The sequence below is a fragment of the Tachyglossus aculeatus genome, chromosome 3 (assembly GCF_015852505.1).
Source record: "Tachyglossus aculeatus isolate mTacAcu1 chromosome 3, mTacAcu1.pri, whole genome shotgun sequence".
Classification (NCBI taxonomy): domain Eukaryota; kingdom Metazoa; phylum Chordata; class Mammalia; order Monotremata; family Tachyglossidae; genus Tachyglossus; species Tachyglossus aculeatus.
The window spans coordinates 89785272-89813023 of record NC_052068.1 but is presented as its reverse complement, the minus strand read 5'-3'; the positions used below and the strand labels follow the sequence as shown (position 1 = coordinate 89813023).

Below are 27752 nucleotides of genomic sequence, written 5' to 3'. Positions count from 1 at the left end.
ATGAAGCTCACGGCTGGTAAGAGCATAAAAATGGGCCGGTGGAATATCCCCAAAGTCCATTCAGGTGGCTCTGTCTATTTCCCAAGCTGCTTCTCCACACTACTTGCCCACCACAGATTGTGCCATTTGGCATGATCTGATTCTTATGATGAGAAGCAGCATGGCTTAGTGGATAGAGCACAGGTCTAGAAGTCAGAAGGACCTGGGGTCTAATCCCAGCCCTGCCACATGTCTACTGTGTGACCTTGGGTAAGTCACTTCATTTCTCTATGCCTCAGTTACCTCATCTGTAAAATGGGGATTAAGAGTGTGAGCCCCACATGGGACAAGGTCTGATCAACTTGCATCTACCCCAGCACTTAGAACAGTGCTTGGCACATAGTAAGGGCTTAACAAGTACCATAATTATTATTGTTATTATTCATTCATTCATTCAATTGTATTTATTGAGAGCTTCCTGTGAGCAGAGCACTGTACTAAGCACTTGGGAAGTACAAGTTGACAACATATAGAGACGGTCCCTACCCAACAACGGGCTCACAGTCTAAAAGGGGGAGATCCACCCCACAGTTCATTGTTGCAGATATTCGAGATATTCTCCTCCTCTAGACTGTAAGCTCATTGTGGGCAGGGAATGTGTCTGTTTATTGTTATATTATACTCTCCCAAATGCTTACTACAGTGCTCTGTACCCAATAAGTGATCGATAAATATGACTGAATTGAATGAACAAATGAGTGAGAAGCTACTATTGTGGATTTCCTCAGCCTCCCCTCCAGCTGTGGCGAGCGGGGCTGAGGCAGAGGAATGTCCTGCCGGGTCTCCATGATGTGTTTCTCTTCTCTTGGTTTCCCAGGTGCTCCTTTTCAAAGGTCTCAGCATCCTCACGCTACCTCCTGCCGGCACTTCCACTTGGGGCCTCAGCCTCAGATCCCAGCTGACTTTTCCCTCCCTCACCCCGTCCAGACCCAGTCGGGACTGAGCCCTCACATGGCCACGCCTCACCAGCATAACGGCCCTCTCCACCAGCCCTTACCACCGCTGTCGGCCCTCCAGTTCCAGGACATGACAGGCCCCTCTTTCCTACCTCAGGCCCTACACCAGCAATACCTCCTCCAGCAGCAGCTCCTCGAGGCCCAGCACCGGAGGCTTGTGGCACATCCCAGGTGAGTGACGGGATCTTCCGGGCCATGCCTGGCTGCTCCCACCCAGTGGCAGCTCTTTAATAATAATGATGGCATTTATTAAGCACCTACTATGTGCAAAGCACTGTTCTAAGCGCTGGGTAGGTTGCAAGGTGATCAGGTTGTCCCACGGGGGGCTTACAGTCTTAATCCCCATTTTACAGATGAGGTAACTGAGGCCCAGAGAAGTTAAGTGACTTGCCCAAAGTCACACAGCTGACAACTGGTGGAGCCAGGGTTTGAGCCCCTGACCTCTGACTCCAAAACCTGTGCTTTTTCCACTGAGCCACGCTGTATGAGACCCAACCCAACCTGCTCATAACCACTCTGGAGCTTAGTAGAGTTCCTAGCTCTTAGGATGTGTTTAACAAATACCACAAATTTAAGGACTTGCTGGGGCGAGCACCAAGCACCCGTAGGAGCTATGCCCACCTTCAGAGACGTTTTCTGTTGTCTCCAAGCACGGGCCCCTAACCCGCCTGCCTCTTTCTTCTTCCCCTCTTCCCCAGGCGGACTCAGGAGCGCGTGTCTGTTCACCCTCATCGGCTGCACCCAGGCTTTGATTTCAGCCACCAACTGCAAACGCCTCAACCTTTAGGGCCTCAGCCCAGGTATCTGGCTGAGGGCACTGACTGGTAAGTTACTATCTTGTCTACTTTGCTTCCCACCGAGAGACTCCCACCTTCCACCTTCCTTTCCATAGTCTTCCATGGTACTGGTAACAATAATAATAATAATAATATGATAATATTAATGTTCTCTACTCCTGTACTAAGCTGTGTACTAAGCAGCTTGGGCACATTGCCTGTTTCCACATGGGGCTCACAGCCTAAAGGGGAGGACGAACAGATGTTTTAGTCCCCATTTCACAGCTGAGAAAACAGGCACAGAGAAGTGAAGTGATTTGTCCAAGGTCACACAGAGAGTGAGTGGCAGACTGGAGTTTAGAACTCAAGTCCCTTGACTCCAGGCCCGTGCTCTTTCCACTGGGATGTGCTGCTTCATGCTGTATTATGAGAGGCACAAATGATCATTCCTTATGGTGCATACACATACCCATTTTGCCCCAAGTTCCTGTCGTCTGCTCGATGTATGGGTTCAGAGATATTTTGGAAGGGTGCAATCTAGGAGCATATTCACTCTGCTGGGTCATTTCCTCATTCTCAATCTACTGTTAAATCCTGCCATTGTTTCCTCTTAACACCTGTCAGATCCTCACATTCCTCTTCAAACCAAACCACACATCCCCACCAGGCCTAAGCTCTTATGTCATATTGTGGCTAGACAATTGTATCAGCCTCCTTACTTGTCTCCCTGCCCCCAACTCTCTCTGCTCTATCAATCAGTGCTATTTATTGAGCACAGTCAATGCTATTTATTGAGCACTTTTGCATACAGACCACTGTGCTCAGGACTTGGGAGAATACAGTAAAATAAAAGTACAATTACTCATCCTACTTACTTGTTTTGATGTCTGTTTACCCCCTTCTAGACTGTAAACCCATTGTGGGTAGGGATTGTCTCTCTTTATTGCTGAATTGTACTTTTCAAGCACTTAGTACAGTGCTCTCCACACAGTAAGCACTCAATGAATATGATTGAATGAATGAATGGAAAGGTAGCCATGAACTCTTCCCACAAGGAACCTGCACACTAGAGTGGGAAACGGATATTAAAATAAATTAACATTGGTACAAAAGTCCCGAGGGATTGGGTATGGGGTGAATATTAAAGTTCTTAAGAGGTACAAACCCTAGGGCATGTGCTTTGAAGAAGGGAGAGGGAATACAGTTAGGGAAGGTGTCTGAGGATTTTGAAGATAGGGAAATTGGTTGTGTGTCAGATATGAAGGGGGGAAGGAGGTCCAGGCCAGAGGGAGTAGTGGGCAAGGGGTTGGTGGTAAAAAAGCCCTACAAAGCCCTTCTCTTCAAAGCCCTATTGAGAGCTCATCTCCTCCAGGAGGCCTTCCAAGACTAAGCCCCCTCCTTCCTTTCCCCCTTCTCCCCCTCCCCATCCCCCCGTCTTACCTCATTCCCCTCCCCACAGCACCTGTATATATGTATATATGTTTGTATGTATTTATTACTCTATTTATTTTATTTGTACATATTTATTCTGTTTATTTTATTTTGTTAATTTGTTTTGTTCTCTGTCTCCCCCTTCTAGACTGTGAGCTCGCTGTTGGGTAGGGACCGTCTCTATATGTTGCCAACTTGTACTTCTCAAGTGCTTAGTACAGTGCTCTGCACACAGTAAGCACTCAATAAATACAATTGAATGAATGAATGAAGAAAGATTAGATCGAAGTTCTATGAGTAGGGTGGCATTAGAGGGGTGGAATATGTGGTCTAGATTGTAGTAGGAGCTCATGAGGGGAGGTCTCCCCATCCCCATTCCCTTCCCCCTCCCCATCCCCTGCTGCCTTACCTCCTTCCCCTCCCCACAGCACCTGTATATTTGTATATATGTTTGTACATATTTATTACTCTATTTATTTTACTTGTACATATTTATTCTATTTTATTTTATTAATATGTTTTGTTTTGTTGTCTGTCTCCCCCTTCTAGACTGTGAGCCCATTGTTGGGTAGGGACCATTTCTATATGCTGCCAACTTGTACTTCCCAAGCGCTTAGTACAGTGCTCTGCACGCAGTAAGAGAAGCAGTGTGGCTAAGTGGAAAGAACACGGGCTTGGGAGTCAGAGGTCATGGGTTCAAATCCCGGCTCCGCCACTTGTCAGCTGTGTGACTTTGGGCAAGTCACTTCACTTCTCTGTGCCTCAGTTACCTCATCTGTAAAATGGGGATTAAGACTGTGAGCCCCACATGGGACAACCTGTTGTTCATCTTGTAATCTCCCCAGCACTTAGAACAGTGCTTTGCACATAGTAAGCGCTTAATAAATGCCATCATTAATAAATACGATTGAATGAATGAATGAATGAATGAGTGAAGATGGGACGGAGAGAGTTGACTGAAGGCCTTAAAGTTGATAGCAAAGAGTTTCTATTTTGTGCGGAGATGGAAGGGTAACTACTGGAGATGGGCAATATGGACTGAGCGGTTTTTTGGAAAATGATCCTCGTGGCAGTGAAGTAAGGGCTGGAGTGGGGAGAGTCAGGAGGCAAGGAGGTCAGTTTGGAGGCTGATACAGTAGTCAGGATAGGATATGAAAAGCACTTGGATCAGCATTTCTGTAAGTGAATTCAGTACTCAACAGTATATGAGTGGGAATTCCTTTGCGAGGGCTTGTATGTGTCTGTTTATTATAATAATAATAATAACAGTGATGAATAGGCCAGAGAGTCAGAAGGTCATTGGTTCTAATCCTGGCTCCCCCACATATCTGCTATGTAACCCTGGGCAAGTCACTTCCCTTCTCTAGGCCTCAGTTACCTCATCTGTAAAATGGGGATTAAGAGTACGAGGCCTATGTGGGATAGGGTCTGTGTCCAATCTAACTAACCTGTATCTATGCCAGTACTTAGAACAGTGCTTGGCCCATAGTAAGCACTTAACAAGCACAATAGTAATAATAATTATTTATTAAGCACTTACTATGGCCAAGCATTTGCTAAGTTCTGGGGTAACTACAGTACAATCAGATCAGACACAGTCTGAGCTCATATGAGGTTTGCAGTCTATGGGGAAGAGAGAAAATAGGTATTTTATCCCTATTTTACTGATGAAGAAGCTGAGATACAGAAAGTTTCAATAAATAACATGCCCAAGGTCTGTGTGACAAGGCAAGTAATAACTAGCTCATTGTGGGCAGGGATCACATCCACTAACTCTATTGCATTCTACTTCCTCAGAAGCTTAGTACGGTGTTTTGAAAACAGTAAGTGCTCAATTAATACCATTGATTAATTGATTGGCAGAATCAGAACTTGAACCCAGGTCTTCTGACTCAGTCCCAAACTTTTCCTAGTAGGCCATGCTGTCTCTTTCTTTTTCTCTTTTAAGGGCAAAAAGATCACACTCAGTGTGTGCGCATGCACACACACACACACACATACATACACGCACATAAAGACGAGGGACATGCTGAAAGAGTCACACCAGAGCACAGGGCTGGAGGACAGGGGCAGATGGAATCACAGAAGGAAAGCAGAAAAGAATGGAAAGCAGCAGGAGCAAGCTTGGGAATTTCAGGTAGCATTCACCTGCTTATACCCAATGCTGACATGGCCCCGAGGGCTTTGTCTCCCCTCTCCCATGCACATTCCCGTCCCAGCTGAGGTTACTCAGCCTGCAGTGGTGCCTTGTGCTCGTTTTGTCCACAGCTTCCCTGTTTGTGGCCTGTAAAGCAGGGTCAGGAATCTCTTTTTCTTGGCCTTCATCAAACAATCTATCTGGCTGGTTAAGAACCAAGCCACGAACCCAGGGCCCTGGGGACTACTTGGCTCTCCTCCCACAGAGGCACTTAAGGCACCAACGAACCCCATCACTACCGGAATAACCCTCTGGGCAGTGGTCGGAGCGGAATGATTCCCGTGGGGGTTTCTGGCAAGGTGCGACTGTCATTTCTGAAGGTTGGAACCCAACAATATCGCGGCTTTAATTGGCAGCCCTGATTAGCTCTTCTGCCTTCCTTTTCACTACATAGTCTCCTTTCCTGTCCTCCTCCCCTCCCTTTCTTTTCCATGTCTCCCCTTGTCTCATTGCCCCCTCTTCCTCATGTTTTCTGTCCAGGTTGGTGAGCCCACAATCCTCGTGGCTGAGGACCTACACAGGGTTTGCTATTTGTGGGGCGTGGGCCAATCTTTATTAGTTCATGAAGATGTCAACCCCTGTAGATACTGCTTTAGAGCAGCCTGCAGTCTGCCCCCAGCCGGTATTGAAAACCCCTGGATCACAGGGCGCTGATTAGATGTTGTGAGGAATTACAGAGGAAGAAAAAACACGCAGCCCCTGGGTTGAGGAGCTCCCAGTCTAATCTCCTTGGTGGTAAAAATCCAGGGAGCTTTCCACGAGTCTTGGGATAAGGTGGGCAGGACTTAAACTCCAGGGATTTAGGACTATCCCCATAGCTGTCTCTTGTATGTAGACAGTCGCTGTCTGTCTTGATCATATCAGCCAAGTCACTGGTGTTGGTAAACCACGTGACAATAATCAGAGGGCTCATCTGGAGAGTGAAAACATGTGGCCTAGTAGAAAGAGCACAGTTCTGGGAGTCAGAGGATCTGGGTTCTAATCCCAGTTCCACCACTTATTTTCTGTGACTTTGGTCAAGTCACTTCACTTTTCTGTGCCTCAGTTTCCTCATTTGTCAAATGGGGATTCAATACCTGTTCTCACCACTCCCTTAGACCGTGAGCCTGATATAGGGTAGGGGACTGTGTCCAGTCGATAATAATAATAATAGCAAGATTGACATTTGTTGAGTGTTTACTATGTGCCAGGCACTGTCCTAAGCAGTGTGGCTCAGTGGAAAGAGCACAGGCTTTGGAGTCAGAGGTCATGGGTTCAAATCCCTGCTCTGCCAATTGTCAGCTGTGTGACTTTGGGTAAGTCACTTAACTTCTCTGTGCCTCAGTTACCTCATCTGGAAAATGGGGATTGAGACTGTGAGCCCACTGTGGGACAACCTGATCACCTTGTAACCTCCCCAGTGCTTAGAACCGTGCTTTGCACATAGTAAGCACTTAATAAATGCCATCATTATTATTATTACAATTAAATTGGTTTGGACACAGTCCCTGTCCCACATTGGGTTCATAGTCTTTATCCCCATTTTACAGATGAGGTAATTGAGGCACAGAAAAATGAAGTGACTTGCTCAAGGTCACACAGCAGATAAGTGGCTGAGCTGGGATTAGAACCCATGACCTTCTAACTCCCAGGCCCATGCTCTATCCTCTAGGCCATGATTATTTTGTATCTACTCCAGAGTTTAATACAGTGCTTAGCACATAGCAAGCACTTAACAAATGTTATTATTATTATTATTACTCACAAATAAGCAGCAAATAAGCACGCTGCGTGGCTCAGTGGAAAGAGCCCGGGCTTTGGAGTAAGAGGTCATGGGTTCAAATCCCAGCTCCACCAATTGTCAGCTGTGTGACTTTGGGCAAGTCACTTCACTTCTCTTTGCCTCAGTTACCTCATCTGTAAAATGGGGATTAAGACTGTGAGCCCCACGTGAGACAACCTGATCTCCTTGTTACCTCCCCAGCGCTTCGAACAGTGCTTTGCACATAGTATGTGCTTAATGAATGCCATCATTATTATTATTATTATAAATAAGTTCCCGATAGACCAACCCACCAAAGCCCTTACTATCCCCTTTGCCTTGGAGAAGTAAAAGCAGTGGGGCCAAATTATGATTTTTCAGGCTAATGCGGAGCAAAATGGGCAGAGATAGCTCTAATACAGAGCTAATGGACAAAAACCTAGTTAGAGATTAATTAAATAATATTACTACCATTTCTATTTAAACTGTTACACCATGGACGTTTATACATATAGAAATTAAACTATACCAAATGCTGTCTAGCCCTGCAGAAAACCGCCATCAGTGGACAATGCAAACAGGCGTAAAGGGATACTTATTGCTCAAAAGTGTGACTTGGTAATTCAGGGTGAGAAGCCATGTGGCTTAGTGGATAAGAGCATGGGATAAGAGCACGAGCCCTGCTCTTCCACATGTCTGCTGTGTGACCTTGGGCAAGTCCCCTAACTTCTCTGGGCCTAAGTTACCTCATCTGTAAAATGGGGATAAGAATATAAACCTCATGAGGGACTGTGTCCGACCTGATTAACTTGTATTTACCCATGTGCTTAGAACAGTGCTTGGCACATAGTAAGTGGCTGGTCTGTTGTGAGCCACAGTTCTTGTTCTTTTCCCTGTTTTCCCTCTAGGACAGGGTGGAGCTGGTTAGATGTGTCATGGCTGAAGTTTGGCAAAACAGGAAGGAGGAGAAACCATGAGTTAGATTATAAACACTTAGTACAGTGCTCTGCACACAGTAAGCACTCAATAAATATGACTGAATGAATAATCCAACTCTGGGTTACCGATGGAATCATTGGAATAAATTGCCTTTACTTGGCTTTACAGGCCAGTGGGCTAGTGGTTGGTTGCACTTCTGCTTTCAGGGTAAGATGGGGAGCATGAGAGTGTTGCATTCCAAATAAGAAGCAGTATGGCTTAGTGGAAAAAGCCCAAGCCAGGGAACTCAGAGGACCTGGGCTCTAATTCTGACTCCACCACTTGTCTGCTATGTGACCTTGGACAAATCACTTAATTGACTAAGACTGTGAGCCCCGTGTGGGACAGGGACTGTGTCCATCCTGATTATCTTGTATCTACTTCAGAGCTTTGGTAAGTGTTTAACAAATACTATTATAAAATAATGTTCTAAAGGTCATTCTAGATGTGAGGGGAAAATTAGATGTTTTTTAAATGATACTTGTCGAGCAATTGCTGTATCAAACTCTGTTCTAAACACTGGGTTGTCTTGTCTTATGCCGTTGAATCGTTTCCGACACATAGTGACACCATGGACATATCTCTCCCAGAGCGCCCCGCTTTCCATCTGCAATCGTTCTGGTAGTGTATCCATAGAGTTTTCTTGGTAAAAATATGGAAGTGGTTTAACATTGCCTCCTTCCGCACAGTAAACTTGAGCCTCCACCCTTGACTCTCTCCTGTGTTGTTGCTGCCCAGCACAGGTGAGTTTTGACTTGGAGCAGATTGCCTTCCACTCGCTAGCTGCTACCCAAGCTAGAAATGGAATGGGTATGCCTGGTAGACTGGTAGAGTACTGAAAACTCTCCAGGTGTGACCTTGAGAGGGGGAAACGCTGGGTTAGTTACTAGCTAATCAGGTTGGATACAGTCCCTGTCCCTCATGGGGCTCACAATACTTAGTCAAGTGACTTACCCTAGGTCATGCAGAGGAGTAGCAGAGCCAGGATTAGAACCCAGATCCTCTCACTCCCAGACCCAGACTCTTTTAACTAGGCTTATGCTGCTTCTTGAACCAAGAAGCTTGGGTGCTCCTTCCTGAAACCTGAAATTACTCCCTAGGCTCAGGCCACTCAGCTTCATGTGGACTCTTTTCTCTTGGACAGGGTGTGAAGTGACCCCCTTGTACTTATTTAGGGCTTTATTGGCTAAACAGATTTAGTGTCATTCTTTTATCCTATTCCACCTATTTCATTATCATCCACCTTCTCAGAGGATGATCAGCAAGGCCTCCAACTTTCGAGTTAGGAGGTATTTCGCTTTCTGTGGGCACGTATGCAGCTGAAGGCATGACTGAGAGGCCCAAATGAACTGCACAAACAAGAATGTTGTCCTTTGGTTGAGTATGGCAAACTGGTCAGTGCAGTGCAGGACTTTACTGAGATGTTGAGGCTGGAATGAAGGAGTGTAGCCAGCAGGATTATAACCCTGGGCCTCAGGCCAAATGTACTCCATCATGCCTGAGGAGGGCCTCAAGGCCTCCTCTGGTCTCTAGAGTAGCCCCCATCTCAGGCGCTGTACCACTACCAATCTCCAGAAATGACTCCTGTCCTGGATCAAGATGGGATTCTCCCTGGGCCTGGGGGGAAGTGAGTTCCTGCCAAGTCAAGCCAGAGAAAATTGGCAGGGGACAAGGCCTAGACTGTGAGCCCATTGTTGGGAAGGAACCATCTCTATATGTTACCAACTTGTACTTTCCAAGTGCTTAGTACAGTGCTCTGCACACAGTAAGTGCTCAATAAATACAATTCAATGAATGAAAAGGCCATCCCACTCTCCAGAACAGGGATTCCTCCTCCATCTGTGCCGCCGCTGCCCCTGGGGACTATAATAATAATAAATGTGGTATCTGTGAAGTGCATACTATGTTTCAAGCACTGTTCCAACCTCTGGGGTAGAAGCAAAATAATCAGGTTGAACTCAGTCCCTGTCCCACAAGGGGCTTACAGTCTTCATCCCCATTTTACAGATGAGGTAACTGAGACACAGGGAAGTGAAGCGACCTGCCCAAGGTCACACAAGAGACATGTGGCAGAGCCGGGAATAGAACCCACATCCTAGGACTCCCAGGCCCATGGTCTTTCCACTAGACCATGTTGCTTCCTTTCACAGGAAAAAGGGGAAAACTGTCTGAAAGAGAAAAACGTCTGAACTGAACAAGTATTTTAAATGCTTTTTTAGTTCAGTACCGTATGTGTGTGTGTGTGTGTGTGTGTGTGTGTGTGTGTGAGAGAGTATATGCGCGCATGTGTGCACACACATGCGTGCATGCTGTCTGGTGAACTGAAATGTGACATTCACAAGGAGGCAGGTCAGAATGAACATTTTCGAAACCTAATGAAACATAGTCCTAACAACTTGGTGGACCTAGAGCCCACTAGTGCCGAGATATTATCTTGGGATGCTGCACTCAGGAGAGTGATTGTTCAGGAACGGAAGTTTTAAGAAGAGCAGGAGAATGAGGGACAGATCTGAAAGCCCATAAAGGTCTGGCAGGTGGTAAATCATCAGTTGGCAAGTCATTAAATGCCCCAGAGGGAATGGATTATTGGGCACTCCATTGACTTTTTCATGATCACCTTTCCACTCTATCTTGGTGTTGATACCTTCATCCTTGAGTATGATGGGCGGCTAGAGATATATGCAGGATGTAGGCTTACCTTCCTGGAATCTGTAGTGGTCAGTCTCTCTTCCTCTGACTGTTTCTTTAAGTCTCCTTAGGAGATTCAGGAAAACAGGGCAACATTACCACTCCTCCCTAGGCTTCTGCTTATCTTTGCTCCTTACAGTGGAAATCAGGCTTTGTTAACACCAGGGAAGATCAAACTCTTCCTTTTTTACATCAAAGGCTGTCTTCCTTTGTCAGCATTAGAGAAGGCAAAGAAAGGAAGCAGGGGGCCTAATTATCATGAATTTCAGGTTAATGGGTTATGAATTAATGAGGTTTTACTCTGAATATATTAGTAGATTTGTCTTGCGGTTCTAAGATGCTGCTGCTGGCAGTGAGATTTGCATCCCAGGGTGAGTGTCACATTGAGAAATGCTTGCACATATGCATACGTTGCCTATGAAAATGCAGGAGTGCATCTTTCTGATCTCCTGCTATTTGGGATGACCGTTGCTTAAACACCAGTGTTTAACAAGGGACAGGTCTGCCTTATTTCCAGCAGGACATGTGCTAGTGGTTTTTTAATGGTATTTTGTCAAACATTGTTCTAAGCCCTGGGGTAGATACAAGTTTAGCAAGTTGGACACAGTCCCTGACCTACATGGGGCTCACAGTATAAGCCAGAGGGAGGAGGATTTAATTTTACTGATGAGGTATCTGAGGCCCAGAGAAGTTAAGTGACTTGCCCAAGGTCACATAGCAGATGAGTGGCAGAGCTAGGATGAGAACCCATGTCCTCTGAATCCCAAGCCATGTCCTTTCAACTGGGCCATGCTGCAGTAGTTACGAGAGTGCTTAGAACAGTGCTTGGCACATAGTAAGTGCTTAACAAATACCATTATTATTATTATTTATTTAGCATTTGCTGTGTGCTGAGCACTGTACGAATGGTGATACTACATGCTGAGCCATCTGCCCTGTTACCTTCACCCAGAGGCACCCATTCTGAGATAGCTGGGAAAAAGAGTGGGTACGGCTCTGGCCACAGATCAGGACATCTCTGAGCCTCAGAAGCAGCAGACCCCACTGGGCCCTCACCCATTTTGTTGAGCCATTTTTGAGTGTGATACTTAGAATACTTTAGTAAGAGTCAGCAGAGTCTTTCCCATCATCATTGTCCCCTATTATTATTTATTTGTTAAGCGCTTACTATGTGTCAAACACTATTCTAAGTGCAGAGTAGATACGCGTTTTAATCTGGTTGGACACAGTCCCTGTACTGTGTCGGGCTCGCAATCTAAGTAAGAGGGAGAACAGGCATTGAATCCCTGTTTTACAAAGGAGGAAACTGAGGCACAGAGAACTTGTGACTTTCCCAAAGTCAAGTAGCAGACAACTGGGAGAGGCGGGATTAGAATCCAGGTCCTCTGATTCCCGGGCCTGTGCATTTTACACAAGGTCAGGACCATGCTTAGACCATGTTTAATTCTCATTTCTGTATACTTTCTCAGTGCTTAGTACAGTGCTTTGCCCACAGCAGGAGCTTAATAAACACTATTACTACTACTATTGCTTCTGATAGCCAAAAAAACATCAGGAACATCAGAGTAGGACATATATGGGCAAGGATAGTTCCCAGCAAGATCTCTGTGAGCTTACCATCTAATAAGATGCACAGACAGAAGAGCTGGTGAGGTAGGAGCAATCAGTCAATCAATCAGTGGTATTTATTGAGCACTTACTGTCTGCAGAGCACTGTACTAAACACTTGAGAGAGTACAATACAACAGTCGGTGGCTAAATTCCCTGCCCGCAACAAGTTTACAGTCTAGAGGGGCAGTTAGACATTAAAATAAATTATGGATAATAATAATAATAATGGCATTTATTAAGCGCTTACTATGTGCAAAGCACTGTTCTAAGCACTGGGGAGGTTACAAGGTGATCGGGTTGTCCCACGGGGGGCTCACAGTCTTAATCCCCATTTTACAGATGAGGGAACTGAGGCACAGAGAAGTGAAGTGACTTGCCCAGAGTCACACAGCTGACAGTTGGCGGAGCCGGGGTTGGAACCCATGACCTCTGACTCCAAAGCTCGGGCTCTTTCCATTGAGCCATGCTGCTTCTCTAATAATGATGGCATTTATTAAGTGCTTACTATGTGCAAAGCACTGTTCTAAGTGCTAGGGAGGTTACAAGGTGATCAGGTTGTCCCAAAGGGGGCTCACAGTCAATCCCCATTTTACAGATGAGGTAACTGAGGCACAGAGCTTTGAAGGTGGGAAGGGTTAAGGTTTGGCAGACTGGGGAGGGGACAGAGGTTCTGGGCTGGGGGAGGAATAGCGGGAGCAACATGTCAGAAGAGGTGAGCTGAGAAGTGAGTACAGCTAAGGGGTGAGCCTGAGAAGAATGAAGAGTGTGAGTACGGGTGAAGAAAGCAGAGGTAATCTGCTTGATGTAGGAGGAGTTGGGAGGCCATAGGAGTAGCTGAGGAGCTGAGAGATGTGTTGAGTAAGCAAAGTTTCAGGAAAATGAACCAGGAAGCAGCTTTTAGTGTGGATCCAAGGAGAGTAAGGCTAGAGGTGGGGAGAGCAGTAGGGAGAGACAGGATTTCACAGAGCAGGACCGACAGAAGTCTGTGGTAATGCCGGTCTGTACTGCTTGTTTGGGGATTCAACCTATACATTTTATTTTGCATTCATTCTCTGCCTGGATCACCGGAAATATCGATAGCAGATAGAAGGAAATATCGATAGCACTACCTTTTGGGGGATTTAGGGGTAGAATTATTGCTGTAGAAAAAAGTAATTGCAAGCATTTTAAAATATAAAAGTGTTTGGCATTTAAAAATTAGGTTATCAAAGGAAAATGATTAGAACTTCCCACAATTAAAGAAATAGTACATAAGTACTGCAGAGTTGAGGGTGGGGTGAATATCATTCATTCATTCATTCATTCAATCATATTTATTGAGCACTTACTCTGTGCAGAGCACAGTACTAAGCTCTTGGGAAGTACAAGTTGGCAACCTATAGAGATGGTCCCTACCCAACAGCGGGCTCACAGTCTAGAAGGGAAGTGCTTAAGTGCTTATCAAGTGCTTAAGCAGTAATAATAATAATAATGATGATGGTATTTGTTAAGCACTTACTATGTACCAAGCACTGGTACAGAGCCAAGTGCATAGGTGACATAGAAGAGAGAGAAAGTAGGGAAAATGAGGGTGTAGTCTGAAGGGTCTCTTGGGGAAGATGTGATTTTAATAGAGAAGTGGTGTGGAATGAGCATGCGCCTGGATTCAGAGGACCTGTGTTCTAATCCTGGCTCCACCACTTGTCTGCTGTAAGCTGGGGCAAGTCATTTAACATCTTTGTGCCTCAGTTACCTGATCTGTTAAATGGGGATTAAGACAGTGAGTCCTGTGGGATGGGATTTGTGTCCAACTGGACTACCTTGTATCTACCCCAGTGCTTAGTACAGTGCCTGGCACATAGTAAGTGCTTAACAAATACTACCAAAAAAAGACTTAGAATGTGGGGAGAGTGGTGGTCTATTATTTATAAAGGGGGAGGGAGTTCAAGGCCTGAGGGAGAACTTGGACAATAATAATAATAATAATAATAATAATAATAATAATAATAGTATTAAGCACTTACTATGTGCAAAGCACTGTTCTAAGCACTGGGGAGGTTACAAGGTGATCAGGTTGTCCCACGGGGGGCTCACAGTTTAAATCCCCATTTTTACAGATGAGGTAACTGAGGCCCAGAGAGGTTAAGTGACTTGCCCAAAGCCACACAGCTGACAATTGGCGGAGCCAGGATTTGAACCCATGACCTCTGACTCCAAAGCCTGTGCTCTTTCCACTGAGGCATGCTGCTTCTCTAGCCACGCTGTGGCATTTATTAAGCGCTTACTATGTGCAAAGCACTGTTCTAAGCACTGGGGAGGTTACAAGGTGATCAGGTTGTCCCTCATGGGGCTCGCAGTCTTCATCCTCATTTTACAGATGAGGTAACTGAGGCACAGAGAAGTTAAGTGACTTGCCCAAAGTCAAACAGCTGACAATTGGCTGAGCTGGGATTTGAACCCATGACCTCTGACTCCAAAGCCTGTGCTCTTTCCACTGAGCCACACTGCTTCTCTATAAGGGGTAGGTGGCGAGATAGGTGAGATCAAGGTACAAGTGAATACAGGAGCGAGGATGGAAAGCTGCATAGAAAGAAATGGTACAAATGTACCTGGATGAAATAGCTGAATAATTAATAAATGAATACAGATAAATCTACAGTGGATGGACACAGAGGTTGAAGCAAAAAAACCCCAAAACCCAAGCATATTGAGAAAGGAGGCTTTCTCTGTCTGGTAGCCTCTTTCTGCCTGATCCAACAGACATTCAGAGAGGATGAACAACCTTACCAGAATGGACCAGTTTACTGACAAGATTACAACTCCTTACCCCCATATGTCTGGTCCTTCACCTAGCCTATCTAATCAACTGAGCCTTCTTTCCTGCTTGAGGTTCTTTTTATGGCATTTGTTAAGCACTTGCTGTGTGCCAGGCACTGTACTAAGTACTATAGTAGATCAAGATAAGCAGGTTGGACCCCATCCATGTCCCACATGGGGCTCACTTTCTTAATCCCCACTTTCCAGATGAGGTAACTGAGGCACAGAGAAGTTAAATGACTTGCTCAACGTCTCTCAGCAGACATGTGGCGGAGCTGGGATTAGAACCCAGGTTCTTTTGATTCCCAGGCCCATGTTCTTGCCACTAGGCCACCTTGCTTCTCTGTAGGTTCTGTTTAATTCCAAGCTTCAACCCTGGCTGATCCTTTTCCCCACTTAGAAACAAAGTTTTCAAGATGAAGGGAAAAACAATTCTTCCATTGTAATTAGCTCTGCTGTGTAAGTGCTAACACAATGGTGATGAGGTGTTTTATAATTGTGATAAAGCTAACTACACTCAGAGCCCTTGTTTGCTATGAGATTTCTTTTTGCCAAGAGACATGGAATCTGTTAATTGGATTAGAAAAGAAGATACAATAAGAGCTCATTGTCCTTTAGTGCAAAGATTCCCCTGGAAAATTGAAATTGGTGGTTGTATTTGGGGTGCAGTGGGTAAGGTGGATCTGCTGATTGGATTTTGAAGTGGGGTCCTCAGGAGAGGTGAAGGGTTAAGTTGGCTCTTTGGGAGAAAAGGACAAGTTGCTTGGGGTATAGTGTCTTCATTTTGCTGCTTCTGGTTGATATCTTGTTTTCACTGGCTGTTTCTAGGTCCCGAAACTGCAGCATCTGTCTCACTTCAATTTTGCCCTCCTCCTTCTCCTTCCCAGTTGTCAGGTTGATAGCAGCCTCTCTGGAGGGCAGCCAAGTCCTAACTGAGCCGAGTATTTGCATAGGGCATTAATGACTACCGACTGGAGAAGCAGCCTGGCTTAATGAATAGACCACCGGCCTGGGAGTTAGGAGGATCTGGGTTCTAATCCCAGCTCTGCCATTTGACTGCTGTGTGACCATGGGCAATCCACATCACTTCTCTGTGCCTCAGTTTCCTCATCTGTAAAATGGGGATTAAGACCGTGAGCTTCATGTGGGACAGGGACTGTGTCCAACGTGGCTATCTTTTATCTACCCCAGTACTTAGTACAGTGCCTGGCACGTAGTAAGTGCTTAACAAATACCACAAATATTTCTATAATTATTAATAATAGCATATTGCTCCTCAGCCCCACTAACACTATCACAACGGGGGATAGCTAGGTGTCAGGCAGGAGACCAAGAGAGTGCCTGAATGCTAACGTGGGTGTCACTGGGCAGAGCTACTATTCTTCCTTTTCTCCTAGACATTGCCACTTTGTGGCAAAATGCTGATTCCAACTCCATTTGGCTCCTAAACTGTCTGACCAGGGTCCTTGAAACTTTGAGTCTTCTTCTTTTTTTTTTTTTTAAAAAAGGTATTGGTTTAGTGCTTACTCTACTATGCACCAGGAACTGTTCTAATCGCTGCAGTAGATACAAGGTAATCAGGCTGGACACAGTCCAGGTCCCACATGGGCTTTACAGTCGTAATCCCCATTTTACATATGAGGTAACTGGGGCACAGAGAAGTTAAGTGACTTGCCCAAGGTCCTGCAACAAATCAGACGTGGAGCAGATATTAGAAGCCAGGTCCTTCTGAATCCCAGGCCTGTGCTCTATCCACTAGACCACACTGCTTCTCATCCAGCACTTAGAACAGTGCTTTGCACATAGTAAGCGCTTAATAAATGCCATCATTATTATTATCCACTAGGCTATGCTGCTTGTTTCTGACCCCCAGGGAATGCTGCTGACCAGGACACCTGTCTCCTCTCTCCTGTTTTCCCCTTAGGACAGGGTACTGTCCTAGCAATAAGGGGAATTGAGGCTCTCCACAGGACTCTGTTGGACAGTCAGCACTCTACCGTTCTGTGTCCTGGACTGCCAAGACCATCAAAAGGGCAGGGAAGTTCAGTTTCAGTTCAGTACTTACTATATGCAGAGCACCATACTAAGAGCTTGGGAGAAGAGACTTGCTCACACAGCAGACAAGAGGTGGGGCTAGGATTAGAACCCAGGTCCTTCTGTCTCTCAGGCCCAGGCTCTATCCACTAAGCCATGCTGCTTCTCATCAGGATTCTTGTCCCAAGTATCCCACTCCTGGGAATCAAATGTTCCCATTATCATGGAACCTTGAGTTTCTCTTCTTTCATTTTAGTGTGATTTCTACTGTACCTCTTTCTGCTCCATCCTCCCCGCTTTGAAGTCCTCTAGCACACTGAATGCTTCATAAATCCTAAAGATCACTCCCAAGGCTAGTGCTCCTAAGCAGCACTGCTCATAATAATAATGCTACCATGTTGCGTGTCAGAGGGAACAGTGAAAAGATGCTTGGAAAGAAACCTCTCCTTAACGACATTGTACACCAATAGGTGACGTCAATCAATTAATCAATCAATGGTATTTTTTTAGGGCTTACTATGTGCAGGGTACTGTTCTTAGTGCATGAGAGAGTACAATACATGAGGGAAGTCTCCAGGCTTGTCTTCCCTGGGTTAAGGGAGAGGCTTCCCACCTCCTGGGGGCTGTGGATTGCAGGAAGTCAGGGGTTACTGACTTTCAGCTTTCAGGGTTCCAGACCAGAGGGCAGACTCGGCCTCTCCCACCCCAGAGATGGTCCCTCCAGGGTTGCAGTGTTAGTGGTGGTTGGGGGGGTGGGGTTGGGGTTGGGGTAGTAACAGGAAAAGCGAAAGAAAGGAGCCAGTGTAAAGTGACTTATTTTCCTCCTGGAGGAGGTACTGCAACCATCCTCCCTGGTAAAATACACTTCCAAATTCCTCACACAGTTTCTTCACCTTGCAAACCACACTCTGGCCCTCCCTGAATGTCCTCTCACCTCTTTGCCAGCCATCCCCTTCCCAAGCCATTCCCTCCAGCCCCCACCTTCAGCAAATCAACCAATCAGGGTATTAACTGAGCACTTACTGTGTGCAGGGCAATCGATCAATCAGTTGTATTTATTGAATGCTTACTGTGTGCAGAGCACTGTACTAAGCCCTTGGGCGAATACAATAGACCAAGTAGACATGGTCCCTGCTCTCAAACCCCATCAGAGTCTCCTCACCGACATGGATGAACATAAAACCTCAACCCAGGGAACAGGAAATTTCCTTTAGTCCCCCTGGCTGACTTCCTTTCCACCCTGCCCGATTTCTTTTAGACCCAGAGCCTGTCCTGATGTCACAGTGGTGGGGGTGGTGATGATGAGGATGATGCTGATGATAATGGTGACGCTGATGATGACGGGGGTCTTGTTTCTGCAGGGATCTCAGTGTTGACGCGGGATTGAGTGCGGCCCAGTTCCAGGTTCGGACGGTTCCTCAGCACTATCAGCATTACTTAGCTACTCCTCGAATGCATCACTTTCCCAGAAACTCCTCCTCCACACAGATGGTAAGTGAGATGGTCTTGCTGGGAAAAGGTTTTCCACATCCCTTGCCAGGGTTTAATCTCAATATGAAATCTTCATGCTGGCCAACACTCTCCTCTTCAGAGCTTCCCTTCTCTTGGGCTGGGCAGGAGGGGACGTGTCTCAGTAATAATAATAACAATAATAATAACAGTGGTATTTGTTAAGCACTTATTCTGTGCCAGGCACTGTTCTAAGCACTGGGGTGGATACAAGAAAATTGGGTTGAACGCAGTCCCTTTCCCAAGTGGGGTTCACAATCTCAATCCCCATTTTACAGATGAGGTAACTGAGGCCCAGAGAAGTGAAGTGACTTGGCCAAGGTCACACAGCAGACAAGTGGTGGAGACAGGTTTAGAACCCATGACCTTCTGACTCCCAGGCCCAAGTTCTATCCACTAAGCCAACCAGTGCCTAGCACATAGCAAGGGTTTAACAAATGCCAGAAAAAAAATATATAAAATGATAAATCTCCAGGGAGCGCCTTAACACCTGGGAGAATCTGGGGCTGCATTTGGGACCTCTGGAGCTGACCTCCTGGCCTAGAACTGACCCACTGGGCTCATCCTGCTGATATTGCTCTTCCTCCTCCCTGCTCTTCTCCTCCTATTTGCTGTCCAGCAGCCTCTCCTGGGTTGTCCCTCAGGAGGGAAGGGCAGACCGGGTTCTGACAGACATGGAGATGGGAAGCTTGGTTTGTGGAAAATCTTGCTTATCCTCACAGAGCTTTCCTTCTCACCCCCCACCCCTGCATCCCAGGTTGTCCACGAAATCAGAAATTACCCATATCCTCAGCTTCACTTGCTTGCTCTTCAGGGACTGAATCCAAACAGGCACACGTCAGCGGTGAGGGAAAGTTATGAGGTAAGTTCTTCTGTTCGCTGAACCATAGGTTTCTAGGACAGGGGTCGTTGGATCTATCCCCCTGTTAAAATTCTAGAGAAGGGAATCCCACGGACTCCTTTGCTACTGCAGTCCAGGGTCTCATGACCCATTAAATCAGGAAATTCTTCCTGCTTGCTAACCTCAATCCCTCCTGTTGCAATGTCAGTGTACCCCCTCCTGTACTGTTGGGCACCAAATAAGTGGTCTAGTGGAAAGAACACAGAGCTGAGGATCAGGAGAACTGAATTTACTTTGTCACTGACCTACTGTGTGGCTTTAGGCAAGTCTCAGAACCTCTCTGTTTCCACATGGGGATCATTACAGATCTTGTCCTTCTCTCTTTCTCTCCTTCCATCCCTCCCTCCCATCCTTCTAGGAGGTAAAATGAGATTATTGGGGCAAAGGCACTGTGGAAAGTAGAAGCTGTGCAGAGTCAAAGGAATTATTGTAGTGCACTGTCCCTCTACCCACCTGGCTTCACGTTCTGTATTTACCAGGCTTTTGGATTTTTGTGGAACATGTCCCGACACCACACAGAAAAGGAAGGAAAAAGGCGGGATTGATGTGGCTACTGGCACCCTTGACTCCACAGATAGAGAGGAAGGGGAGGATGAAGGATCAGGGAGGTGTCAGCGGGGTCTCCTCTTCCCAACCTTCTCCAAGTGCTGCCCCTCTTGCTCTCCATACTATTCTGAGGAAGCATGGTCCACAACATTGTGTCTGCTTTGTGCTGTGGTCTTCACCCTCTGTGTGTGTGTATGTGTGTCTGCCTGCTATAGGAGCTGCTGCAGCTGGAAGACAGACTGGGTAGTGTGAGCCGGGGAGCAGTGCAGAACACCATCGAGCGGTTCACTTTTCCCCACAAATACAAGAAGGTGAGACTCCCTTCTACCTCCCCCTGACCCCATCCACTGCCCCCATCCCGATTCCCACCTCCTATCTCTGGGAGAGGTAGAGACTGAGGCTATCAGCCCAAGATGGATGCCTAGAAATTGGGGTTCAAGAAGAACTCACTGGGTGTGCCCCATGGAAGACAATCAATCAATAAATCAATCAGTGGTATTTCTGGAGCCAAGATTCAGCCTCTTACTGAATACAGAACACTGTACTAAGCTCTTGGAGGAGCACGACATGATAGAGTTGGTAGAAATAATCTCTTCCCCTAAGGGACATGTAATAATAATAATAATAATAATAATAATTGTGGTATTTGTTAAGCGCTTACTATGTGCCGAACACTGTTCTAAGCACTGGGATAGATACAAAGCAGTCAGGTTCTCCTATGTGGGGCTCACAGTCTTAATCCCCATTTTACAGATGAGGTAACTGAGGCCCAGAGAAGAGAAGCGCTTGCCCAAGGTCACACAGCAGACAAGTGGCAGAACCGGGTTTAGAACCCACATCCTCTGACTCCCAAACCCGTGCTCTTTCCACTGAGCCAAGCAAAATCCCATTGCTTGCCTTTCTGTAACATAGGGTTGCAAGTTCAAATCTCTTCTCCAGAGAGGAGCGGCTATTAGTGAGCATTTAGACAGATCCAAGACTCTTCTAGAGCTAAATAATGGGATTAGGTCTTGAGGTTTGGTCTAGCCCCTCTGGCCACCTGGAGACTTCAGGCAGGCTAGACATCCCCTCACCTATATGCCTAGAAAGGCAGAGATGGAAATAGAAGGGTGGCTAGCACTTGGAGGATTTAATCCCCGGTCACCTTTTAGGGGAAAAAAATCAATGATAGGTGGGTGGAGATAGTGGTCAAGAGGTATCTGCCTTTAAGACTTACAGTCTAATAGGTAATACAAATTACAACCACACAAAGACTTACCAATTGATCCAGTAATTGAAGAAGGAGTTGAGACACTTACCTTCATCGCGATAGCTATCGTCACACTTGTTTCTGGACGGGGCAGAGCCATGACTCAGCCTGGGACCCTTACCTGCTCTAGGAGGCATTCGTTCATTCATTCAATCATATTTATTGAGCGCTTACTGTGTGCAGAGCACTGTACTAAGCGCTTGGGAAGTACAAGTCAGCAACATATAAAGACAGTCCCTACCCAACAACGGGCTCACAGTCTAGAAGGGGGAGGCAGACAACAAAACAAAACACGTGGATGGGTGTCAAAATCGTCAGAACAAATAGAATTAAAGCTATATGCACATCATTAACAAAATAAATAGAATATTAAATATGTACAAGTAAAATAAATAGAGTAATAAATCTGTACAAATATATATACAAGTGCTGTGGGGAGGGGAAGGAGGTAGGGTGGGGGGATGGGGAGGAAGAGAGGGAAAATGGGGCTCAGTCTGGGAAAGCCTCTTGGAGGAGATGAGCTCTCAGTATGGCTTTGAAGGGAGGAAGAGAGCTAGCTTGGTGGATGTGTGGAGGGAGGGCATTCCAGGCCAGGGGAAGAATGTGGGCCGGGGGTCAACAGCGGGACAGGTGAGAACAAGGTATAGTGAAGAGGTTAGCAGCAGAGGAGCGGAGGGTACGGGTTGGGCTGTAGAAGGAGAGAAGGGAGGTGAGGTAGGAGGGGGCGAGGTGATGGAGAGCCTTGAAGTCTAGAGTGAGGAGTTTTTGCTTGATTCGTAGGTTGACAGGCAGCCACTGGAGATTTTTGAGGAGGGGAGTAACACGCCCAGAGCGTTTCTGCACAAAGATGATCCAGGCAGTGCGTGAAGTATAGACTGAAGTGGCGAGAGACAGGAGGATGGGAGATCAGAGGCATCTGGTTTAGTGGATGGGATCCTGGACCAGAGTGGTGAGGGAGGCCCATTCTCAGACCCTTCTGGAACTAACATATATTCCAGCAAAGTGCAGTGTCACCACGAGCCATCGAGACCACTCTTTGGACTGCGTCCAACCTGATTACCTTGTATCTACTCTGGTGCTTAGAACAACCCGTTCCAAGTCAGTGTTTGGCGTATAATAAGCTCTTAACAAATACCACAATTATTATTATCATTTGGTAATCCTGCTTTGTCTCTCCGCTTCTGGCAGCGGAGGCCACAGGAAGGCAAAGACAAGAAGGAGGACGGAGAGGAGTCGGACACAGATGAGAAATGCACAATTTGTTTGTCTATGTTGGAAGACGGAGAAGATGTGAGGTAACTCAAACCCCACCCTTTCCTGAGCTGCTCATTAGCAAGTTGGTTAGCAAGGAATTGTATTGGCATCACCCGCTTTTGAATATGTGTGTGTTTGTGTGTGTGTGTGTGTGTGTCTGTGTGTGTGTGTGAGTGCTGATGTGTGTGGATGTAGTCAGTGGAGATTGAAGGTGTACATAGTGTTAATCGAACCATCCTGCATCTGTTTCCAGAAAAAGTCACCTTCGAAAACTCCCAATCCTAATAGCTTTTCATCCTCGTCAACCTGAAGCATCTTGCTCTCCTTTCCACCTGCTCTGGTCGAGCAGAGATCCGGGTTAGAATCCCAGGTTTGGGTAATTCTGCCCAAGCAGGGAGCATCTCCAATGAAAAATGGTGATGTTGGGAGGAACCAGGCCATTTGGGGGAATGGGATCCAGAAAAGGCAACAGATGATTATGTTTGGTTCTGTTCTCTGTCTCCCCCTTTTAGACTGTGAGCCCACTGTTGGGTAGGGACTGTCTCTATGTGATGCCAATTTGTACTTCCCAAGCGCTTAGTACAGTGCTCTGCACATAGTAAGCGCTCAATAAATACGATTGATTGATTGATTGATTGATTGATGAAGATGAACTGCACTTGCAGGCCACTGAACCCGGGTCTCCGTGTGTGTGTATGCTTTCCGGGGGCGAACGCTGACTGAAAATCTTCATGTCTGTAGAAATACTCAGTATGGCGTGGTTCATCCTGCAGGCCTCCATGTGTGTGTGGTGTGGAATGGGTGGAACAAGGTGGCATCATCTCATGACCTCCTGGGCATCTGAAGTAAACTCAATCCACTGTCCAGGGGACCTCTCTTCAGAAGTGTGGGCTAGGTGCTTTCTATCTCTGACAGGGACCAGACAGTCCAAATTAGCGGGGACTGCAGCCTGAGCCTGCCCATGGTGATGGTGCCTTATTCTCTTGGGGTCCCAAAGACGGAGGGAAAAAAAGTCACTCTGAGATGAAACACTCCCTTCTCCAGTCCTTTGAGACTCCATCCTAGCTTCCCTTGATCCCTCTCCACTGGCTTCCATCTTGTAATGGGCCAGGACCTATGCACAGAGCCCTGGCCGAGTCACGGAGGTAGGGGCTAGCTAGCTCTCTCTCTCTCTCTCTCTCTCTCTCTTTCTCTCTCCTTCTCTCTCCTCCCTGTTGACACCCCCCCCCCCGCCCCCCCGGCTTTTAGGGACCAGGACAACTGTCCAGGCACTTCATCCCTCCCGCCTCTCCATCCCATCCTGCCCTGGAAACACCCAAGCCCCCCCACCTCAGACCTCTGACTCCACTGCTTCAGTCTCCTCTCCTCTCCTCTCCTCCATTGTTAACCTTCTTACTGTACCTTGATCTCATCTATCTCACTGCTGACCTCTCACCCACATCCAGCCTCTGGCCTGGAATGCCCTCCCTCCTCATATCCAACAGGCAAATTACTCTCCTCTCCTTCAAAAACTTACTGAAGACACATCTCCTCTAAGAGGTCTTTCCTGACTAAGCCCTCCTTTCATCTTCTCCCACTTTCTTCTGCATCATCCTGGCTTGCTCCCTTTATTCAACCCCCCTCCCAGCCCCACAGCACTTATGTACAGATCTATAATTTTTGTGACTTAGTCTAAGTCACTCCCTCTAGCCTGTAAGCTCGATGTGGGCAGGAACGTGATCGTTTTATTGTTATCTTGCACTCCCCCAAGTGCTTAGTACAGTGTTCTGTGCACAGTAAGTGCTCAATAAGTACGATTGACTCACCGACTGACTCTGCCAGGACCAGAAGCCGGCCTCGGGAGCTGGCTGTTTGAGCCCCAGAACCCTAGGCCAGCCCTGACAGTAATTGGCTTGTGCTTGTGTCTTGCAGGCGCTTACCCTGTATGCATCTATTCCACCAAGTGTGCGTGGACCAGTGGTTGGCCACCAGCAAGAAATGTCCCATCTGCAGAGTGGACATTGAAACACAGCTGGGCGCTGACAGCTGAGGGGGGCCGCCCCCCGCCCCCCCCGGAGACCCCATCTTCCTTACCAGGTCACCCACGGCCATAGCCCTTGCAGCAAAACTTTGCCTTCTGAGCCATTTGATTTAGAGGACAAGCCTGCAAGCACATTTAGCGCTAAGAGGAATTGGTGGTACAGTGTCTAGGGATAGGAGAGGATCCACCCAACCCGACTGGGCTCTCTGCCCTCTGCCCCGGCAGGGTGAAGGATCTTGGCCGCCTCGGTGCGAGGGCATTCCCGTGCTGTGGAAGACCTAGGTGTGATCTTGAAGGTACTAGCTGGGTAGTGTGACCCATCAATCCTGCCCTTCCAAGGATTGTATATATACCTCTCAAATCAGTAGAAACAATGTAGGGGTCTTTAGCTATTTCTGTGGATGGCAGCCAGAGCATGTTAGCTTAAGAAAATGTTGTGTTTGGTGACCCTAGTCATCTTGTGGTGGACACGTCGCTGTTACCTAATTTGCACCAAATATTTTTCATCGAGTCCTTGTTTTGGTGCCTGACAAAAACAAAGAACACAAACGTTCACGGAAACCAACAAAAGCCGAATCTTCTCATCGTTCAACAACAACAACAACAACAACAAAATAGAAATGAAGGTGAGAAAGCCAAATCCTGTTTACAGTGAAAAAGGATTGCGTTCTTCACCCGGGGTCGGGGCTGCTTTCTTTGGATCATGTTTACAGCATATGGAGAGACTGTAGGAAGCCTCTAGGACAGGAACGAAGGGGAGGGACCTGAATCCAAAGGGACCTGGGGCCCTTGCTGGGATCCACCCCCCCACCACAACCCTCCCTCTGGCTCCACCCTCCAAACACACCACCTGGTGCTAGGCCTAGGGGAGGGTGAGCCAGGGATGAGGTCAGGGGAGGGTGGAAGATGAGGGCCTCCCCAATTTCTTCTCTCTGGACCAAGAGACATGGCACACTAGGGCAGTAGTCCCCGAAGAGAGCTATGAGATTGGCTGGCTGAGATGGAGACTCCCCATCTTTCCATTGGAAGAGGGAGATGAAAGCGCCACTACAGTCGCTCACTGCATCCCTCATGGAGCCCGTAGGGCTCTTTCTAGGCGCCTTGTTCCCTTCTGCTTCTCCCCTCCCTGGTGGCCAAGGGATTGCAGCTGCTCTGCCCCTGCGGGCAGCAGCGGGCAGAGATGACTCACCTGGGCCCAGTCAGAGAGCCAGCGCAGGGGCAGCTGCGAAACATCCCTCGGGAGGCCCCTTCCCCACACCCTGGCTCCCTTCACCCCTCCCACGGCGCCTCGTGACTAGAGGGCACCAAGTGGGGTACGAGGTGGGACTTTGCAAGGACTCTCTGGATCATTTACAAAGTCAGAGGGGCAGTTTCACTCAGAGAGAAAAGGCAGGCTCTAGTCCTTAGAGCATCAGACCAGGAGTCAGGACACCAGGGTTCGGACCCCAGCTTCTCCCTTGACTCACTGTGTGACCTTGGGCAAGTCACTTCCCTTCTGTGCCTCAGTTTCCCCATCTGCAAGTGGGGGACATTACTATCTGCCCCCTTCCCTACCTCACCAGGATGTCGTGAGGATAAATAACATCGGTGATGTGCTCTGTACTCCTTAGAGAGTCTGCTAGTTTAGGGACTTGATCTCATGGTTCTCCTAGGGTGACACATTAGGAAATTTCCAGTGCTCTCAGACAATATCTCTTCGTGTGTAGCTCAACTGCTTCTTAGCATCCCGAAGGGAACAGAGAGATGGAATTGGGGAAGACCAGGAGTGGGAGAGTGGGGAAATCCACCAGGTTTCATCGTGTACCAAATTTATTTTTTTGTATACTGCTTTATCTTTAAAGGGTTGGGAATAAGGAAAGGTAGGTTACAGCTCAAATGGAATCCTTCACTTCATCCCTGACCCTCCATCTCCCTCCTCTATCCCTCGTCCCCTTAGAGCTCAGTCATCACAGAAAGAATTTTAAGGAATCGACTGGCCCAATAGCCAGATGATAAACTTCTCGAGTAGAACTGTGTTTTCCAAAGACCCCTTCAGTTTGGGAAGGAGGCTGATCCCGGGAAGAACACTGGAACTCTTAGTCTGAAGGGAAAAGAGGTTTCAGTATCCTGGCACAATTGGAATGTCCTCCCAACCTACCCAGTGTGAACAGTAATAACGGAGGGGAGAGCGAGGTCCCAAAGACTGGTGGGCGAACCCAAGCAATGGTGTTTTCTCAGCAAGGCTGCTGGCTGTTTGTGTTGCTTGCCTGCCATGTGAGCTAGCTATTTCTCTTCATTTGTTTTTAGAATAGATGAAAAGATTCCCCATCAAGATTCCGAACCTCGCTCTCTCCTCCGCCCTCTTACCCGTGAGCCTTGGGAGGGTTGGGAAAAATAAGCACCTTGACCAACTCCCCTATCGGATGGTCTTTATTCATGACATTCATCTCTCCCGGATGGTCTCCCCATTCACCCGCCTGGGGACAGGATCAAGTGAACCCTGGATATCCCTTCTGGCTTTTTAGAATTCTTGGCAATTCTGTGTAGGGTGCTGGTGACTGGGTGATTTCTGTTGTGTTGGGACATCCGTTTCTTGGAATTCAGGATGAGTTCAGTGAGTGTCGAGGAACAGAAATGACCTACTCATTCTTTCCAGAAAATATCAATTGGAGGCCCATGGCAGGTGTGGCCCAGTATTTGATTAGATGTCTGTGGGGAGGGAGTTTAGATGAGACCCAGGGCCTGCCCTAATGTGCCTTCCATCACGAAGGAGATGGTCGCATTCCAGTGGAGCTGTAAGTGTAAAAGCATCTCTCAGAGCGGATGAGGCTGACTCCTCTGCCGGGCGGGGACCGCAGCCAGGCGAGGGGTGAAGGATGGAATTCCCAGCACCACGGTTCTCCTCACCCCCACCCCAACTGTGTCCGTGGGTAAGAGTCATCCAGGTGCCCCGACCCAGGAGCCTGGAGGCCTCATGGCTGGATCTGGGGTGACAGGGCCCAGTGAGGGCAGTGCCCGCCATTTCCTTATCCCTTTCTGATGAAGGA

General features: G+C 47.2%; 1 protein-coding gene across 1 annotated transcript; it reads left to right on the top strand.

Annotated features, from left to right (window-relative positions):
- On the top strand, positions 1-27752 carry RNF165 (ring finger protein 165). The gene is made up of 8 exons (XM_038743420.1): positions 1-16; positions 857-1166; positions 1694-1819; positions 18609-18738; positions 19514-19618; positions 20419-20514; positions 22641-22747; positions 24618-27752. Exons 1-8 carry the CDS (start codon positions 1-3, stop codon positions 24733-24735), a joined length of 1008 nt encoding a protein of 335 aa, XP_038599348.1. The 3' UTR covers positions 24736-27752.

Coding starts and splice junctions, on each gene's coding strand:
- RNF165 (XM_038743420.1), top strand. Junction 18,739..19,513: donor ACTCCTCCTCCACACAGATG/GTAAGTGAGATG, acceptor CCTGCATCCCAG/GTTGTCCACGAAATCAGAAA. Junction 22,748..24,617: donor GAAGACGGAGAAGATGTGAG/GTAACTCAAACC, acceptor TGTGTCTTGCAG/GCGCTTACCCTGTATGCATC.